The 20,076-nt window shown below is 38.1% G+C and overlaps 1 protein-coding gene across 6 annotated transcripts in view; it reads left to right on the plus strand.

Annotated features, from left to right (window-relative positions):
* kcnc3b (potassium voltage-gated channel, Shaw-related subfamily, member 3b) overlaps nucleotides 1-20,076 on the plus strand; it is a 70,663-nt gene that overhangs the window by 33,250 nt on the left and 17,337 nt on the right. For 4 of the 6 annotated variants that reach the window (XM_044103396.1, XM_044103400.1, XM_044103401.1 and 1 more), the window contains exons 3-4: nucleotides 4,626-5,607; nucleotides 8,864-9,058. In XM_044103396.1, coding sequence (XP_043959331.1) covers nucleotides 4,626-5,607; nucleotides 8,864-9,058 — 1,177 coding nt within the window. Of the gene's footprint in view, nucleotides 1-4,625; nucleotides 5,608-8,863; nucleotides 9,059-9,887; nucleotides 10,017-18,362; nucleotides 18,404-20,076 lie in introns of all 6 variants that reach the window. The other 2 variants (XM_044103397.1, XM_044103398.1) reach the window with 2 other exon arrangements.

Genomic DNA, 20,076 nt, shown 5'->3' on the forward strand with positions numbered 1-20,076 from the left:
TTGTGGTTGATCTGCAACATTTACAGTTTTCTGAAACTTCTTAGGTTTTGCCACAGTGTCATGTGTGATGCTCGTTCCATGTTTTCTGTTAAAGTTTGGTGCAACCATCAGTATAATTTCTATTCTTTGCTCTTTTGTCAAACGCATCTTCTTGCGTATCTGAAATATAAAAGAAATACACATTTTACCTTCTCCTACGTATGGAAACTTATGGCCCACCCTGTATATTAAGATGTTGTGTGTGTGTTAAATGTTGAAGTGGTCCTCGGCCTGAAAGAGTTTGAGAAACACTGCTGTAATGTGAAGAGATGTAAAAATGTTTGACGGATGTTAAAATATTTTGCGATCTGCTCCAGTTCTGCTCGTCTGAGCGCCGCTGCATTCGCAGCAGCCATAAGGAATCCCAACAATGGAGGCAGGAGGATTAAGACAAAGATCTCCTCGTTGGCCTGATTTGTTGGATTGAGACTCTCCTGTTCTGTTCGGCCGGCAGAGGAGCCCGCTGAGCCGGTCCCACCGGTGCTATCCCGCTTCCCTGGGACAGCGGAGCCGGTGGGGGGAGAAGAGGAAGAGCCTCTGCATGTCTGTGTGTGTGTTTTCACGATACAGAGGAGAAGAGCATTGCAGCAATCGGAGAAAGTAGGTCAGACACCGACTAGTGAGAAAGATCGAAGAGGAGAGGTAGGGAGGAAAGATGGAGTGGAAATGGGAGGAAGGAGAGAGAGAAGCGGAAAACTGCTGGAGAATGAGGATAGATGGATGTCGAAACAAAATATTGTGGAATAAATTTAATATGTCATTGGATCTGGCATTACTTCATGGAACTTTTTATTCATCCTGATGCTCCAGGAAGGTGACGTGTTTTAAACATACACTGACATTAAATCAGACTAAACCGTTCCTGCTTATTTCTGATAGCAAAACACCAGAAAGATGAAAAGGATTACTGTCCTCTAACTCTGAGATTTAATTACATTTCCTTAATATTTAGTAGAACTGACTTTTGGACTGTTTGACTTTAGTCAAGCATAACTGAGTCAGTTTTGTGTGGGTTTTTTCCACACACACCATATCCTGACACACAGGTTAAGCGTGTGTCATGCTTCAGTTATTGTTACTTCTGAATCGCCTCTTGCTTTGTGAATTTCTCCCGTCCCTCCTGTAGCAAACATGGAGCTCCCAGCTTGTGATGGCAACACCGATGCGTCGGCGCAGGCGTCAGGCCCAGAGACAGAACCCCGTGTCGGTGCGCGTATCGCTTTCAGCGAGTCACGTGACCGATACAGGAACTGTTTAGAAATGACACTGCCGCGCCAAACTGTGTTTATAAGAAAGCGAATCTGTCAGCGGGATCCATTCGCCAAAATAATTCTTGATCTTTTACGGTACAGCGTCAACATATGGAGCCTCGGGGCAAACGAAAGGTTTCGTAGTTTGGGATAATTTTGATCTTACATCAGAAAATAAGGTATCGGTTATCACTTCGTTGTTGTTTCATTCGGTTCTTTTCAGTTTCTGCTTGATCTACCTGAATCAGAGGAAATTGACTCTTAGTTTACTTTTATATTATGTTCAGCAGGTTAAGTGTTGCATATGTTTGACAGAACTGTCTTATTTAAATAAATCCACCTCCTCGATGCTGAGGCATCAGAATAAAGATACACCCAGGATGAACTCAGGTCTACAGCCATTCTACAGATTACTCAGCTGCTTTTTGTAAATTATTTCATAGAAATGTATTGTTTACATAATTTTTTCTACAGCAGGAGAAGTTGTGTCAAAAAAGGGTAACAGACTAAATTTCAAGATGTTGGAAAAACTTATTTTTTAATGAAAATTTGTAAAAAAAAAACAAAAAAAACACAGAACCACAAGCATCCTCATTCCAAACACGTTCATTTAAATTTTCACTTTATGATACATGTTCACATTATTTATTGACTGTATCAAAGAGTATCAAATATATTTTGAATTTAACTGAAGATATGGCAAAATACAATATATAATATACAGTAAAATACAATGACTTAAATCTTATTGTATGGACTAGGCCATCAAATCAGCCTGTCAACCACGTTGCCTGTAGGGATTTTTAATGTCCAGCAGGGGTCAGTATTCAGTGACACAGTATCAATACAGTTATTTTTCTCTGGGTCGAAACGTTTCACTTTCCCATCGCTCCTGCCACCCCTTTACCTTCAGTTAGAGTCGTGTTCTTATGACCAAACTCTCCAGTTTCAGTTTCATCATTTTCATGGTTCAGAAAATGAGTCTATGCACAAACTGCAGTCTGGCTTTTTCATGTTTCGTTTGGAGTAATGACTTCTTACCCTACAGCTGCATTTCCAGTGAGATTAAAATTATGCAATTTGACATAAATTTGTTTAATGGAAACATGCCAATTTTGAAAAAGTATAATTTTTTTTTTTTGTTTTAAAGTTTTGGTGCTCGGATGAGGTGAATTTTTTTGGTCGTATCCAAATTGGAATATTTCACAACACTGCAATGGAAACACTTTTTTTTGTTTTGTTTTTTGCATCAAACAAGTCATGCGATTCCAGTGACGAATCTGTGACAAACTTATAAATGTGTGATTTTATTGCATTTCTTGTTTAATGGAAACAAAAGCAGTTGCAAAATTGTGGAATTTCAACAAAGCTTTGGAAACGCAGCATTTCATTTGTGTTTTATTCCATGTTACAAAACTTAGTTTACAAAGAAAACGCCTTTCTGTCTTCAGCCTCAGGAAGCGACTTCTGGTGCCGACACGCATTCATTCGTTATATTAACATATAATATATTAATATTACTATGTTTTGGGAGACAAAACATAGTAATATTAATGCAATTAGCCTTTTAAATTAGAAATTTGAATAAACTAATAAAAAGTCTCTAAAGAAACATTATTCTGGCATTTAACAAATATAAATATATTTAAGTATTTATATTTAACAAATATAAGTATTCTTAAATATATTTAACAAATATTTATATTTGTTTAAAAATATACATATTTTAAAATATTTCTATTTAAAAAGATTTCTATATTGAAAACTATTAATATTTTCAAATATCTATATTAATAGGAATATAAAGATTTTTATATTCAAAAATATGTAAATGTAATTTTGTAAAAAAATATTTATATTTAAATATTCAGGAATTGTAACCAACTTAAAGGTTTTGTTTTATTTAGCGACAGTTTATAATTTATATCCAGTTTATATAAATATCTGCTTTCAACTGCATTTCTCAGCTAATCTCCTCAGTAAAAGCTGAGGCTTAGTATTTTAAATCTTCTGCTTTGTCTGTCTGTGTCATAAAGGCACAAGGGGAAAAATGTGTAGGCCTTCATCCAATTTCCAATTCAGAGAAACTGGAGAAAACAAAGTGAGACCTTTGAGGGAAAAATAAGTGAAAGTGTCTTGCTCCATTTGTTCAATATAAGGTCTCTTCTTGTATTTTCCTCTTCATATTACATAAGTGCATAACGTTGAAAATTCATGCAACACACGCAAAGCACACTTAGGCTTCTCATAAATATATGGGCTCCACTCAAGTCTGAATTACCTCTCTGCTCTGGTCCTCAGGCCAAGCTTGTATTATTGTATTATTTATCTGGAAAAGCACAAAGTATACAGCGTCTATAAATACTCAGGGCTTGAGGGAATGAACCGCAGTCCGGAAAAATCCTGGACACATGCAAAAACTCGGAAGATCGCAGTTGGGAAAACAATTTTTTTTTTTTTTTGAGTTGGGATTTTGTTTAATTCATTTTTAATCTTGAGTGCAGTATTTTCCAAAAGGACGTTCAAATGATGAAATGATGACTCGACCTGGAGCGTTATGACGTTCCTTAATGACGTTGAGTAAAAAATAACAGCTTCACAGCAACTATTCACACATGATACAATGACTTCTTTAAAAAAATGTAAAGTGCTAAATGTCATGAGTTTATTTATTATTTAGATTTTTAATTAAAGACCTAAGCAATAATATTAAAACCAGAGGTGTCATTATTCCAGATCATTTTAGCAGGTTTGAACATTTTTAAATGTTGTGTTTCAGTTGTTGGACTGGCTCTCAAAAACATTCTTCATTTTGTTATTTTTGTATCAGATTAAAGAAATACGGATAAGTACAACAAATTAAAGCAACTAAGTACAAGTACCATGTATGAAAAATTACAACTGGGTATAATAAAATTTAAAAAGTAAAAAGATAAAATTATAACAAGGAATTTATGACATAAAGTTATAATAAATGCGCACAACAATAAAATCATAAAATTAAGACAATAAAGTCAAAATAATGAGAAAAAAGTCGTCTTATGAGAATAAAGTCATAATAATATAATATTATAACTCATTGTAATTTCTTTAGTGTGGCTTAATACTTTGTTGTAAAAAAATAATGTTTAATAAGACAAAAAATTTCTAGCAAAATTTTCTGTAAAGAAAAGTATTTTTGTCTCGTTTTATCATCTGATGACCTGCTCATGTTCTGTCTGAATTGCTCTGGACTTGTTTCTTTATTCATGGTTTTCTCAACCTAACTGTCTGACTTATTCTGCTTCCCCTTCTCGTCTTTCCCAACGTCTTCCCCAAAACTTCCTGTCCTTCCAGTATGTGGCATTCATTTCCCTCTTCTTCATCCTCATCTCCATTTCCACGTTCTGCATGGAGACGCACGAGGCCTTCAACACCATCCTAAACAGGACAGAGAACGTCACAGACGGCAACACAACCCACGAGGAGATAGTGTACGAAGTGGTGACCGACAGCTGGTTGACGTACGTCGAAGGCGTCTGCGTCATTTGGTTTACAATTGAGGTCTTGCTGCGGGTCATCTTCTGTCCAGACAAGTTGGAATTCTTCAAAAGTGCCCTCAACATCATCGACTTTGTGGCCATCCTGCCCTTCTACCTGGAGGTGGGCTTGAGCGGTCTGTCCTCCAAAGCTGCCAAGGATGTCCTGGGGTTCCTCCGTGTTGTCCGATTCGTCCGTATCCTCCGAATCTTCAAGCTCACTCGCCACTTTGTGGGTCTCCGCGTCCTCGGCCACACCCTTCGTGCCAGCACCAATGAATTCCTCCTGCTCATCATCTTCTTAGCCCTCGGCGTCCTCATCTTCGCCACTATGATCTACTACGCCGAGCGAATTGGGGCACACCCAGATGACCCGACAGCCAGCGCCCACACCAACTTCAAGAACATCCCCATTGGGTTTTGGTGGGCCGTGGTGACAATGACCACACTGGGTTACGGTGATATGTACCCGGAGACATGGTCAGGAATGCTGGTGGGAGCGCTCTGTGCCTTGGCTGGTGTGCTGACCATTGCTATGCCTGTACCTGTCATTGTCAACAACTTCGGCATGTACTACTCTCTGGCTATGGCCAAGCAAAAGCTGCCCAAAAAGAAGAACAAACATATCCCTCGAGCGCCTCAGCCGGGGTCGCCCAACTACTGCAAGCCAGACGCCCTGGCAATGGCCACTGCATCACCGCAAAGGATCTTGGGAAATGTCTTAGGTGGAGTGATGGGGTCTGGAGGAATAGGCGGTGACTGTCCTCTCGCTCAGGAGGAAATCATAGAGATCAACAGAGGTAAGAACTTTTCTTTTACCTGTTAGCACTCATGTTTGGTCATAGATACAGTTCTAGTAAAATATTAATTTCCCCGTTACAGATTGATTCAGTTGTTTTATCACATTAACCCTTCAAGACTGAACGTGTCGGCGATGTGCAGAACCGTAAGGCACACTGTGCGCGAAAACTTCCAACGGTTTCTGGAAGGGGAGACGTTGCGCTTTCCAGCCAATATCGGGTTATTACGGTAATTTAGCCGGGAGTGAAATTAATCAATATTAGCTGCTAGATATTGAAAGTTCCAGTTGTTATGGATAAATGAGAAAATCTATTTATCCACAGGTAGGCCTGTCACAATAAACAATAAATCAATTAATCACATGATAAATTAAAAGACACTCAATGATTTTCATTTGCTTGATTTATTGGTGTACCAAAAACTGAATGATAAAAATCTTCAGTCTGGTGCTTTGATCTCGATTATCCGTTTTTCTGAAAGATAATTTTGTTTACAAAGATTTCATAATTCATTTTATTTGTTGTTTCTGTTGTTTTCTTTATTTGTTTTGGATATTTTAAATGTCTTCCAGTTTCAGAGTTAAATGGTCATTATAATTCAAAGTGTGTTTTTGCGTTATTATGCCATTAGGACTTGAAAATGGAGTCAGAACAATATTATCATTTATCGCAATAAATTCTGGAACAATTTATCATCCTGTCACAAGACATTTAAAGAACTGTGTACAATAAAAACAAGCAGAAATATCCAGGCAGAGATTTGAAACTCTGAGGGTTAATAAATGAAACCATCATTCTGTAAGGGGACAAATATCTTTCATGGGAACGAAGTTGGAAACATGCAGCATGACTTCAGAGATCTTGTGCACTCTTGATTTCAAAGTGCCAGGATCTCCAGAGAAAGGAGTGGGAGAGATATCAAGCAGTGATGCGTGGTTGATTCTCGCACCACCCTGGAGAAATCACTGGCCCATCAGAACTGTTGTGTAATTTATGATCGGCTTTCGAATCACAGTGGCCTTCAGGCTTCCATCTGCCAGTGATGAACATACACTTTGGGAAGAAAATGAACTCCATTATCTATTAAAACAGACTAATGCGTCTCGATTTTTGGCTGACTTCACAGGATTTATTTATTTTTTTTCTGCCATTAGCAGTAAAACTGCTTTAGCATCCAGCTACAGTAATGCACCTTTAAAGCATTACTTAGCAGTCATCATCTTACCAGTATCGCCTGGAGTCAAGACTGAAAGTAGAACCAGTCGATTTTATTGTTGCTTTAAGGAGGAAGTCAGAAACTTTTATTGGGGTTTAGTACTTCCTCTAATCAGAGTTTTGTCTTTTAAAATGTGACAATAATGCAGCGTCAACTGGGCTTAAAAATGACAGAGAGGAGCTGCATCCCTTCATCTTTTACCTATAGCCGTTTATCCTGGTGTTTGTTTGGGTTTGCTCTTCTTGGGACAAGTCGCCGGTCAACTGAACACTTATTCCTATCAATCAATCAATCAAACTTTATTTGTATAGCACATTTCAGCATCAAGGCATTTCAAAGTGCTTTACATCAAATCAAACACAAAGATACAATGCAACATAGAATCAACAATAAAAACACAACATAGTCAGATTCCGTCAATAAGTTTGCAATTGATTACGTTTCGAATAAAACTCTAAACAAGTGGGTTTTTAGTTGAGATTTAAAAGAAGTCAGTGTTTCAGCTGTTTTACAGTTTTCTGGAAGTTTGTTCCAGATTTTTGGTGCATAGATGCTAAATGCTGCTTCTCCTCGTTTGGTTCTGGTTCTGGGGATGCAGAGCAGAACCAGAACCAGAACCTGAGAGCTCTGGAAGGTTGATACAACAGCAGCAGATCTTTAATGTATTGTGGTGCTAAACAATTCAGTGATTTATAAACTAACAACAGTATTTTAAAGTCTATTCTTTGAGCTACAGGGAGCCAGTGGAGAGACTTTAAAACTGGTGTTATGTGCTCTATCTTCCTGGTTTTAGTGAGAACACGAGCAGCAGCATTCTGGATCAGCTGCAGCTGTTTGATTGATTTGTTGGACAGGCCTGTGAAGACGCCGTTACAATAATTAATACGACTGAAGATAAACGCATGGATGAGTTTCTCTAGATCTGGCTGAGACATTAGTCCTATGTGCAAGTTAAAGACGCTGTCCATTAACTGTCCTGTTTTTAAAGAAGCTGAATAATCAGTTCTCTTGGAGTACCCAGAGAGAACCGATGCATGCACAGGGAGAACATAGAAACTCCACATTTTTCTGTTCCAGAAATTTTGTCATTTATTGCGATAAATGATAATATTGTTGTTTTGAGACTATTTTTAAGTAATATCACGGTAATAATGCAGGAACCCATTCACTGGCTCCTTCACCAACCCTTTTCATGTTGCCTTTTCATTTTGTCAAATTATTGCCATAGCAACACTGAGTTCGTTTACTGAACACTTTTAATCATACTAGCTCAGTTCCACATGTGTTTAAGCTTTAATTATGGTTTGGGAAAGTTAAATAAAAGGATTCCTGAATCGCTTAAAGTAGCATAAAGCCACCTACTGCTAGTTGATAACATTTAATAAAGTTATATGGTTGTAGAGACACAAAAAAGACAACATCTTTTCTTCACTGACAACAAATCAGATGTAACTTTTACTGTATCCCCAGATTGTTTGTATTTGCTTACAGCCAGAATAATGAGACATAAGTTTTTAGCGACTCTGTTTTTCCTTTTTAACAATAAAAACTTACACGATAGCCGTTTATGTTGCGTTGATATACTGGCTCCACTGGCAGATTACGTCAACTTTTTCATGAATATTAAATAATTATTTACTTCAAACCAGGTCCTACATATATTCCTTGGTAATCAGTGTTGTCTTATTTCAGGTTTATTAAGATGTTTTCACTAGAAACTGGACAAAAATTCTCGGTAAAATGATTTTCTTGCCGTTTAAATTCTGAGATATTTTATTTATGTTTTTCTATGTGTTTTCTTTGACTTATCATAAGAACTTAACTTAAATTTCTTTATCTAAAGCTTACGTACTTTATTTCTTATGCACAGTGACGTGGAATTAAAACAGCAAATGAAACTAGAACTGGAAGCAGTTCTGATGGGTTCAGCGCTTCCTGTCGGCCTCAGCTTCAGTTTTCCGTGACGATCTTGCCGTCGTCCTAATAAACAGAAGTCCGTTTATAGCAGCAAACCTCCCCGGTTGTCGATTTTTCTTCCAGATTCCAAGCAGAACGGTGACGCAGCCTCGGCCGCCTTGGCTAACGAGGACTGCCCCACCATCGACCAGGTGCTGAGCCCGGACGAGCGGAGCCCCATCGGGCGGGGCCCCACGCGGGAACGGTACCAGCAGGACCGAGCCTGCTTCCTACTCAACACCAGGGAATTCCGCGCCACAGATGGGAATGTGCGGAAAGGTACGTTTCGCACCAGGAGACGGATATGCGAAGTGCACTCCTCATGTAAACAGGAGCACACAGCAGGACGCCAGGCGCAGTAAACACGTCCCGGCAGAGAAACCACATAGAGAGAGAGCTGTATGTTCAGACAATGTAGATGAAACACACGTGGATGCAGATTCCAGTTCACATGGTTGCATAAACTTCTAGCCCTTCTGCTCTGCTGTCTTGGTTTCCACCTCTTCATGGTCACGTTGTTTTTCTTTCCATCACCGCTTCGTATCATATTTGATTTATTTCGTCTCATAGTATTATTTTGTCAGAATACTTTTCCTTTCATTCTGAAGGAATTTTTGAACATGGCTTTGGTCATGTCCTCCATCTTTCTATGGCGTCTCTGGATGTTTCCATCCCACAACGTGTCACGTCCACTCAGACTCAAAAGTGATCTGTCTTTCTCTGTCTTCTGGACTCAGACAGTTGACCATGCATTAATTTACTTCTCGTCACTTCTGTTTCTCCCTGTCTGTTTCTCTCTCCCTCTCACATCGCCCTTTTTAATTTTTGGACTGGCGCTTCTCCCCATCCCTCCCCCATTTCATCCCTTTCCCTCTCTGACCCTCCATTAACTCCTTCCCTCTGCTTCCTCCCTTTTCCCTTTCCACCTCACCGTTCCTCCTCTTGTTCCCTCCCAACCCCCACGCTCATTATCCTGCCACCGCCATTCATTTAATACTGCAATCTGACCACTGCCACCGTCACCAACCTGCACCAACAAAACACTCCCTCCAAACTTCCAACGCCCTTCTCCCCTCCCTCCCTTCTTGTTGGCAACAAACTACTGTAGAGGCAGCAGCCCTGGCTCCCAGCCCAGACTCCCCTCTGACTGAGGATTGGTATAAGATGGAGGGGTCTCTGTTACAGCAGGACCTCAATGCAAACTCCACCTCCTCCTGGATCAAACCGTAGCTCAGAGGTAACAGTGAAACCAGTTAAAAAGTCACTAATGACCCGTAACCCAGTTCTGGCTCCCCAGGAAAGTAGCGCCCCCTTTTTAACACAAATACAGCCATCCTCAAAAATCACAGGTACACAAATATTTCCACCCTGTTGTGTCAAAGATGTTGCAGCTGACTTGTCACTTCTCTGTGGCTGAAAGGGTTTGTCCTTAAGGTTGATGCAGAACAGCTGAGCATAACCTTAGCCCGACACCCTGCTTGCCAAAACCTCCCGTTTGGTTCTGTGACGTCGTCTGCAACCATTTCGATAAACAATGTCCACGGTGTAAAAGAAAATGGGGTTTGCAGCACAAATGATCACAAATGTTTTGTACCTGTGTGTTTGTGAACGTGTGAGTGTCTCTTGAACCTGCATCCTGCCGTGAGTGCAGGATCGCTAAACACATCCAGCTACTCAAGTGAATATAACCCAGTTGTTGTGTCCTGTGTTATTAACTAATCTGTAAGAAGAACAAAAGAAATGAAGCGGGAACAGCGGGTCACCTTGTTGTCTGATGTGCCTCTGTGTTGTTGTTGTCTCTCTCTTCAGGTTGTGTCATATCACGCGTGTGTATGTGGGCTTTTTCATTCTTACATGTTTATACACTGTGTCTCTGTCCCCCCAGTGGCGTCCGAGTGTCGTGTTTGTGTTGTTGTGTGTGGCTTTACTTCTTTTTTCCCCTTCTAATGTGTTTATTCATGGTATTCCCAACCCCACAGACCGGCACCTTGGTAAACAACAGCACTTATTGCAGTCTAATGCTGCAAACTGCTGCACAGCATTTACAGTGGTGTGTGTTCTGCAACTCAATATCTTACACTTCCACATCAAAAAGTGTGTTTTATGCATGTACACGACTGTGCAAAGGTTTGAAATCAGCCTTAATGGTTAATTTTTAAAAACTTTCTTTCGCAGTTTGTGCTCACAAGTTTTATATCAACTAGTTTTTAATATCAGACAGTGAACTTAAAAGTAAAAGTAAACTGCAGGTTTTTAAAGAAAAGAAGCCATAAACCTAACAACTGGCTGTTGCATGAAGCATTAGCAGTAGCAGTCATCAATGTGTTTCTATTACAAATGTTCAGAAAGCTTTTGTCCACTAATGTAAAAGAATAGATATATATTTTGCAATTGCAGTGTTTCCACTAAATAACAGAATTTAAATAAGTTTGTTCACGTGATAAGTCATAAAAACCCTCCATGCCGTCCTCCTCCCACCACTTCCTGTCCTCTTCTGTGTTTTCGTCAGTAGTAACATCCTGTTGTTGATCATGTGACTCGTGATGAGAAAAAAACGAGTTTTGATACATCACACGAGTTTTAATACAGCCGAAAAACTACCTCATTTTCCCACGTTTCCATTAAGTGAATTATTTTTTCGTAGTTTAAATTTACACAATTGTATGGTCAATGGAAACGCAGCTAGTGGGAAATATTAATACTCTTGGACATGGATAAACAGGCCAACCTATTTTCTGATTACTTTACACTGTTTGTAGAATTTTGGATTTTCTGGTACAAAATAGTAACCTGTTCTGTCTGAAATTGATCAATATATCTTTATTTACGTAACTTTTTTGGTACGCAAAAAGTCTTTGACATAAAACGTCTTTTATTCCAACATGCATTAAATGGGTGTGTGTCATAACTATGGGAGGGTTTCTTTTTCTTTTGCGTTCTCTCGTAATAATGTCAGTTAATATCAGTTCATAATATCAGTTCATGCAGCATAATTTAATACTGAAAGTCTTCATTATGGTGACACCGTACTTCCTGCTATATTATAAGGTTTTCATAAGGTTTTTTCATGCATGTTAATGTGAGATATCTGAAGTTTTATATCTTTTTCTTTAGGATAGAAATGCACCACAAACCTATGTGCAAAATACAAATGTAAAACAGGTCAAAAACAGGATTTCCATCCCTTTAAGATATAAATAGAAACTTTCAGTAAGAAAGAAAGAAAGAATACCTCCAAACTATTTCTGAATTATTATCACAGGGTAATAAATTCATCTGACAGTTGTGGTTTTTTTGTGTTAATCTGAATGTTAATAATTTTCATGCAGCCTTACACAGACAGACATAAACATGCAGTGAATAAGTTGATTTTCAACCAGATTTTTTGCACCAAAGAGTAAGAATATACAAACATGTTTTCAGTGAGGCTCTTTAAATGTTTAGACATTTGAAATTTGAAATTGACATTTGAGTCAAAATAAACCAGGGTGTATTTGCTTATTGTGAGGAAACGCAAAAGAAAAATTGTCCCCCATGGAGCTCCGTAACAGACACGCCTAATGCATGAATAACTCAGAATTTTGACTTGACTTAATGTTGCACAAAAAGTTGTAAAATGAGTTTTTAGTTGCAGCTTGCACACTGTGCTCCAGCTGCTTCAGAGACTTTTGCACAGTAATGTTACATGTTTAACATTTTGTTGGACTTTTATTTTCCAACTTAAAAACGTTTATCATTGTGCTGTGAGTCAGTTTTCCAAGGCTTAAGGTTCCTGGGGTCAGTGGAGTCGTCTATGTCAAGGGGTAGCATCTCTGGAAACATTGCACGCTGTAAAAGAGCAACGCTGCTGCATTTTTATCAAAACAGCAACAACAAAACAAAAAATGTGGGTTTATAAATCACCTGCAACACGGCAGAGATGTGCATCCCACAGCGTGTGATGGACCTGAAATTCTGCTCCCTAGACGGTGTGGCTGTGCGTTCAGTGCCTGGTGCAGCTCAGACCTTTATGGAAATTTAAAAAGGCATCCATGCTGCATTCGGCAACTGAAACACTTACTGACCAGACAGACAAAAGCGCTATGACAGGTTTGACTAACAAGTGGCTTCATGCTGTCTAAGGTAAGCAAGCCTTTCAACTGTCCGAGCTTTTAGAGGACGCTAACAACGCTGCCATTGTAAATGGTTCTTCTGTGCAAACTGCAATTTAAGTGACACAAAAATCCCCCTTTAAAGCAAATCAGGAGCGCATTGAGGAAAATAATTACTGGACCCATTAGGACGCCACTTCAGGGCAACCTAAAGACAAACTGCACACTTTAATTTGTACCCTCAGGCTGGGGATCTATAATGGTCCTTGTTCCTTAAACTGCTGAAACTTCTTGTGCACTAAGAGAGGAGGCACTTGGTGCTTTACAGTTCAAATCAAACTGATTCGATCCGATTCTTGCTTGCCTCCAAACCTGGAGAACCTTTTACAGCTCGTTGTGTACAACCACAAATGTGTTTTATTTTGTTTTCCTCTGATGAACCAACAAAACACAGTTTATAAATGTACAGAGAAAGGAATCCCAACTGTAAAATCTCATTTCTGTCACTTCTTCTCAATCTCAGTCAGATTGGATGGAGAACGTCTGTGGACATCAACGTCCAAGTTTCTCCTCTGATTCTCAATTGGATCCTAATCCTCAACTTTGACTAGACCATTCCAGCACATAAATACTTAACAGCAAGCTACTACCATGACTTACTTTTCCTATTTATTGTTTCCTTTCGGTGATGTTTCTTTTGAAGGGGTGTACATAAAACTGACATGACGCCGTTCTAAACATGAAGGAGTCTTCTTGAATGTTTATGCCTGTTGTCATGAAGGGACATTTGGTAAATAATGACAGTTTTAATGAAAGGTTGCCACTTTTAAAGGATTCTTAATGCAAGTTTTGATTGAATTTTCCTTTAAAAATGTATTTTTTGGCAGAATAATTTACACATTTAATTGACTTTTAGTGCAGATTTTGTCAACTTTGCATTAAAAGGGAACTATTTACCGAATAATGCAAAGTCGATGCTGTTAATGCAACTTTTAGTGTAAATTTGAATGAGACGTGTCATTATTTACCAAATGACACTTCATGAAAACAGTCAAACGTTCATGAAGGCTCCTTCATGCTTACGACAGTCAGTCTTGTTCACATCCCTTTAAATAAAGTGACACCTTCTTTCTGCATATCGACTAATTAATTAACCTGTGAAAGTGATTAGTTGCCATGGATCTTATTGAAATAATGATGACTTTTGCACACCAGACTTTCACACTTTTCAGATTTTTATTTCTAAAAGTAAAACAAAAACGTATGTTTTCACTCCTAGAGTCCAGCACTGCTTTGTGTTGACCAATCAGAGGATTCCTGTTGCTACCTCAAAGTTTGTGGTTGTAACATAACAAGATGAAAAAGTTGCAAAAAGGAGTATGAATGCTTTTTTTTAAAGGAACTGTACTTTGATAAGATTCCCGTTTCTAGAAAACCGAATTTCTGAAAATGCAAAGTGAAAATCTTTGCGATGAGTTTGAAGCCTGTTGTTTTTAAAGAGGGATTGTTCTGCTCCTCCTTTCTGTGTGCATCGTTTGTGTTTTATTTGATCTTCTTGAGCGTAAGATGTCTTCCTTTCTCGCCTTTTGTTTTCTTTTCTAACTGTCGGCCATGTAGGCTTCCTGTGCTCATAGTGCTGAATGCATGGCTCACAAAGAGAACAGCCTCATCAGGATCTCAGTCCTGTTGGTTTCAACTCTTTAGTTTCTCTTCTTCTTCCTTCACTTTACAAACATATACAAGTTTTATTTCATTTGTTTTGTGACTATTTATAATTTTTGTTACTAACTTGGTGTGTATATTATGGTTTTCATAAAGTATGTTTTGGTGATTTGGTTTCTAACTTGAATGCTTGTTTTTATTGTGTGATGATATTTGGTTCATATTTTTGCTGTTTTCTGTGATTGTGGTTTATTTTTTTGGATATATTTCAGTTTTAAGTCTTATTGTTGTGCTTTTACTTCCCTTGTGTTCTTCCTGGAAGTCGGAAGGAAAAGGAAAATGCTTCCAACACGACGGTGAAATTAGAGACTGGAAAACAAATAATCTTAACTAAACACAGTTTTAGGAGCTTTTACTCTCATAAAGGCGATGCTTGTTCAAAAACAAACTGCAAAAAGTTTAATTTTTTTACCATTTGTCTTTAAGTTAAATAGAATCTCAGGTTCATTCGAAGGATTTCATTACAGATAATTTTAGTTGCTCGACTAGAAAAGGAAGTTGCAGTAAAAAGTGGATCTAAATGATCTGTGTTTGGTAGCATGTCAGGCTCAGGGACCCTCTGTGTGTTTAGAGGCGTCACATTGTCATGCATGCTCTGTTGTCTTACTGTGTCTCCTGATCTGTCTCTTCACACAACACTTGGCAAATATTTTGTCTGAGCCGCATTTAAGAAGCAACGTGTCACAATCCATCAACATGGGATTAATATTCATACAATTAAAGCTGAAATGAGACAGCGTGGAGTAACTGAGCAGTCAGTATCTTACCTACAGTAACAGTAACACAGATAGTTTGCTAAACGAGGATTTTCTCTTGTGTTTGTACCTCTTGCTCAGGTAATTATTATTGTTACGGCTACTCTGGCGTCTTAACAAGCCTCCAAAATTTCTCATCGCCAGAGTAGTCCTCAGGAGGAGGTCTCCGACTCGTCAAAACCAAAAAGCACTCGCGGAGATGGCTTCTTGTCGAAAGATATCAAACCTTCTTTTAATCAAAAATAGTCTCCGAGTTGACTTATAATAAGTAAAGTTTATTTGACGGTAAAGAAACCATTCCACTCCCCACTCCTCGATCAAACAACCAGAACAGCCCAGCTGCTGCCTGCCTGCCAATTATAGAAGTAGGCTGACTGACAAGGAGGAGGGCCCAAACACAAAACACAAACAAACAACAATAAATCCACCACTCAGCCGCAACATCAATACATCAACAAAAACAAATTCATCCAACCCTTTACAGGCTCCAACAATTATTTAATTTGAGATTCATCTCAGTAAGCCTGCAGCTACCAACGTCTGGCTCTCTGAATATTTCCTAGATATTCTCATGTTTACTCTGATTTCCAGGAGGCTGAAAGCTTAATTAACAAAACAGAGCAGCTTTCCTGTTATCTGCTGAAAGTCTCACTCTCTCAACAAACTTCAGACGTTTTTCACACAGTGGAACAAATAGTTTCATCTTAAAAAAAACTTCATTGATGTTGAAAATAGCTAACTTTGAGTCTTCTTCCCTCAGTGACAGGGTCCACACTGAAGAGTGTTGATTAAAGCTCGGTGCATTCAGAAAAAGATGGGAATTTTTTGAGTTTTCCTCAGCTGAAAATTGTTTTGATTCCAGCCAGCAGCCAATTTTTCTGTGTGTTTTTAGTTTTTTCTTCCTTTTCCTTGCAGGGCATAATTTGCACTTCTAGAAAAATGAAGATACCACTTTAAACGATCAGTTTCTCTTGTTTTGCTTCTTTATAGTTATAAGTTTGAGTAAGATGAACATCGTTCTTTTATTCTATGAACCAACAATGTTGTTTTTTGGGGGGGGGTTATAGAAAATGAGAAATGGTCAAAATAATGAAAAGATGCAGAGCTTTCAGACCTCAAATAATGCAAAGAAAACCAGTTCATAATCATTTAGAAACAACGATACGAATGTTTTAACTCAGGAAGAGTTCAGAATCAATATTTGGTGGAAAAACCAGGAGGTTTTCAGTGCAGCGGGCTCTTCGTTTCTCCAGAGCTGTAAATGACATGAATACAATCAAAGATTATAGAATTTGCCAAAGTAGCAGAATTTTTGTGTAATTTTTGCAACTTAAACACCAGAAAACCTGCAATGTTGATTAAAATATTAAACAACTGTATCACACCAAAAGTAGTAAAGTATAAAAATCTTTTTTGTGAACTCTATTTCTTAAATTGGAGGTATATTGACAGTAATTTGCCTTTAAATTGACCAGTTTTTCATGCTGTACTTTGCTTGACTCTACATGAGGATTTTATTTACTTCTGTCAACTCCAGGTAAAATCCTGATTGATCAGAAATACTCCACACCCAAATAAAAAAACTGAACTATCCCTTTAAGTAGACTTTAGCTTTATTTTTAACTCTCCAAGCTGCTGTGACCCAGATACTCCTGACAGGAGGTGGAGGGACACGGTTGCATGTCGTCTCGTTTCTCCGGCAGGCTGTACTGTATGTACTGTATGCGCCACTTCGGTAATCATTAGGAGAAAACTCAATACATCTAATTATGGGTAACAGGAGAAAACGCCACATGACCGCATGTAGGAATGATACTGTAGATGGGAAACCCAGGAATAGAAACTGAGCAGTCAGCAAATCCTGTGGATTCCTGGCAAACATCCTTCAGGAAATTATAGAGCATGTCTGAAGAAAGTCCGGCCCGTCATGGCATCACATATTGCTGGATGATAAATTGTTACAGAAATTATTATGATAAACGATAATATTGTTGTTTGAGACCATAATGCAAGAACACATTGTAAAAGATCAGTAAACTATGAGTTATAATCCTTTACCTCAGGATTCTTTTCCATAGAGTTTTTGATTTTTTAAGGCATAAAAAAAGGTGGAGAAATATTTTATTTTGTAATTTTCTCCAAATACAAAGATGTTATTTGGAAAATACATCAGTAGTGTTGGCCTTACTGTATGTCCCACTGTTCTGTTTACCTGCCAGAGGCCTTTAAAGTAGAAGGAGGAACTGGAGTTGCTTTTTCATCTGTCGGCCATATTGGATTTAATAAAAGTTTTCTTGCACTTGCAGCGGATGGCCAATAGTTGGCGGTGTTTTGTATGAGGCACCAGTGTCCACTTCAGTGATCTGTGTGCATTTATAACATAAAAATCCACAAGAAACAGAAGAAAAAGGCTTTCAGATGTCTGACCACAGCAGTGGACAGTGGATTTATTATTTGGCATGATTACTGTGACAAGTCTATACTTATATGTACTTTACTTAGGCTACGATAATCAATGAGTCTATTAATCACTCAATAAATTAAAACAAACTCAATGTTTTCCATTTACATTATTTTTTCTGTCTTTCTACCAAAACCTGGATGATAAAAGTTTTCAGTTTGGGCGTTTTGGTCTCAACTAGACCCTTTTACAAAAACCTGAAAATGTATTTTATTTGTTTTGGTTATTTATTTTGGACATTTAAAATGTCTTCCAGTTCCAGTGTTAAATGTTCATTAAAATTTTAAGTTTGCTGATCTTGTAGAATGTGCTCTAGCATCATTATTATTATTTTCCCGTTGCCATTATACTCCTTAAAATGGTCTCGAAACAATAAGATTACTGTTCATCGGATTTCGTCCAGTGAAATTTGTTATTGTGACAGACCTCGTTAGGTGTTTTGAAGTCACGTTGGTAAACAGGCTGGCCACAATATTTGCTCCTCCTCCTCCTCCTCTTCCTCTTCATAACCTGCTCCTCCTGTGATTAACACTCATTCTTCATCCCATCCCCAGGCCGCCACTGCAGTGCAAGTGTAACTAAAGTCTGACTCTAGGTAGGTACCTGCTCCCTCCTTAGTGTAAATGAAGTGAGACTTTGGGCAGGAATTATGTCTCTGCTGAAATGCAGTGACAGCCAGGCTCAACGTTTCCCCTGACAGCAGACCGAGGCAGCCTGCAGTGGCTCACACACGTCCTGCTTTCAACCTCATTTAATTCTCACACTGCAAAAACACTAAATATTAACAAGTTATTTCTGTCTAGTTCCTAGTACACTTGAAATAAGACAAAGTAACTTAAACGTTTTTGTTTTTTGTTTTTTTTGTTTTGTTTTGTTTTCAGAAAATAGGGACCTAAGTAAATAATTCTTTATTATTGATGAAAACGTTCTTGTTCCATTGGCAGATAAATTAACTAATAACATGAGAAAAACGTTTTGTTATAAGTGAAATAATCTGCCAGTGGAACTAGAACTGGGTTGCTAGGTAACGGCTGAGCTTGGCTGGGGTTGCTAGGTAACGGCACCAGTGGAACTAGAACTTTTGCACCAATATTAAGGAATTATTTACTTAAAACAAGCCTTTATATCGAGCTACAAAACTACTTTTAAGTTTGTTTGTCTTATTTCAAATGTACTCAGATATTTGCTCTATAAGTTAGACCAAAAATACTTGGTAAGATCTTGTATTTATTTAAAAAAATTTAAAATAAATAAAAATCATGCAGAATTCAAATCATAGATTCCTGAATGACGACAGGTTTTCTTCTTTTTTTTGATTCATTTGTTTTAAGCGAAGCCTGAAGGCTGCCAGTCTCCACCCGTCTGTTTTTCTTCTGTTTGGGTCGAAATGTTCACAAAGCTCGGCCGTGTTTGGAATCGATCCGGTACCGAGTGACAACACAAACATCAAACTGAGCGCTGAAACACAAGACGCCTCAGATTATTAGGTTTATGTGAGAAAATCTTACAGGTGCATTTCAGTAAATTAAAATATAATCCCAAATTTAGAATCCTTCCTATTTTAATGTTAATCTTCTGCTGATATGTTGTGTAAATTTGCTGTTCAATCCTTTATGCTGCCCATCCAGGTTTTTCTCAGTGGGAATAGGATCGTCCTAGTTGAATAATAAAAGAAATATTACAGAGTGACGTATAGCAAGCATGTATTCACGACCATTAAAGAAAAAACTGTTTACATCTGATGAAAACCTAAAGTTATACTCCTTAGACTTCTTCCAGCAATAAAATTCAGATTTTTGTCAGAAATCACAGAAAACTTCTGACTTAATAAGGAGGAAAAGCCACAAATATTATAGAATATAAATATTTTTTCTGTTCACAGAGTGCTATATTCAAGCACACTGATAAAAAGTTAAGTGGAAGGAAGAAATGTGTATAAGGAACAACTTGTTTTCAGAAGGAATTTCTGCATTTTATTTGATAAATCAAAGTCCCAGCGTACAAAGAGAAGCTAAAGTATCTAATGAAGCCAGACTCTGAGGATCTCCTCCATGTCACGCTGCACTGATGCAGTAATTTGTGCAAAAGGAGCCCAGACTGAGATCAACTCATTTGGTTAAACTGATCTTTTGGATTTTCATTGGCTGTGAGCTGCAATCACTGAAACAAACAGAAATCTCAACCTGTGTGCACTGAATTTCCATAATGACTCCAATGAAGGAAAAAAACATTTCAGTGATATTCTAATTTATTGAGATAAACCTGCAG

Source organism: Gambusia affinis, linkage group LG20 (assembly GCF_019740435.1).
Source record: "Gambusia affinis linkage group LG20, SWU_Gaff_1.0, whole genome shotgun sequence".
NCBI classification, from domain to species: domain Eukaryota; kingdom Metazoa; phylum Chordata; class Actinopteri; order Cyprinodontiformes; family Poeciliidae; genus Gambusia; species Gambusia affinis.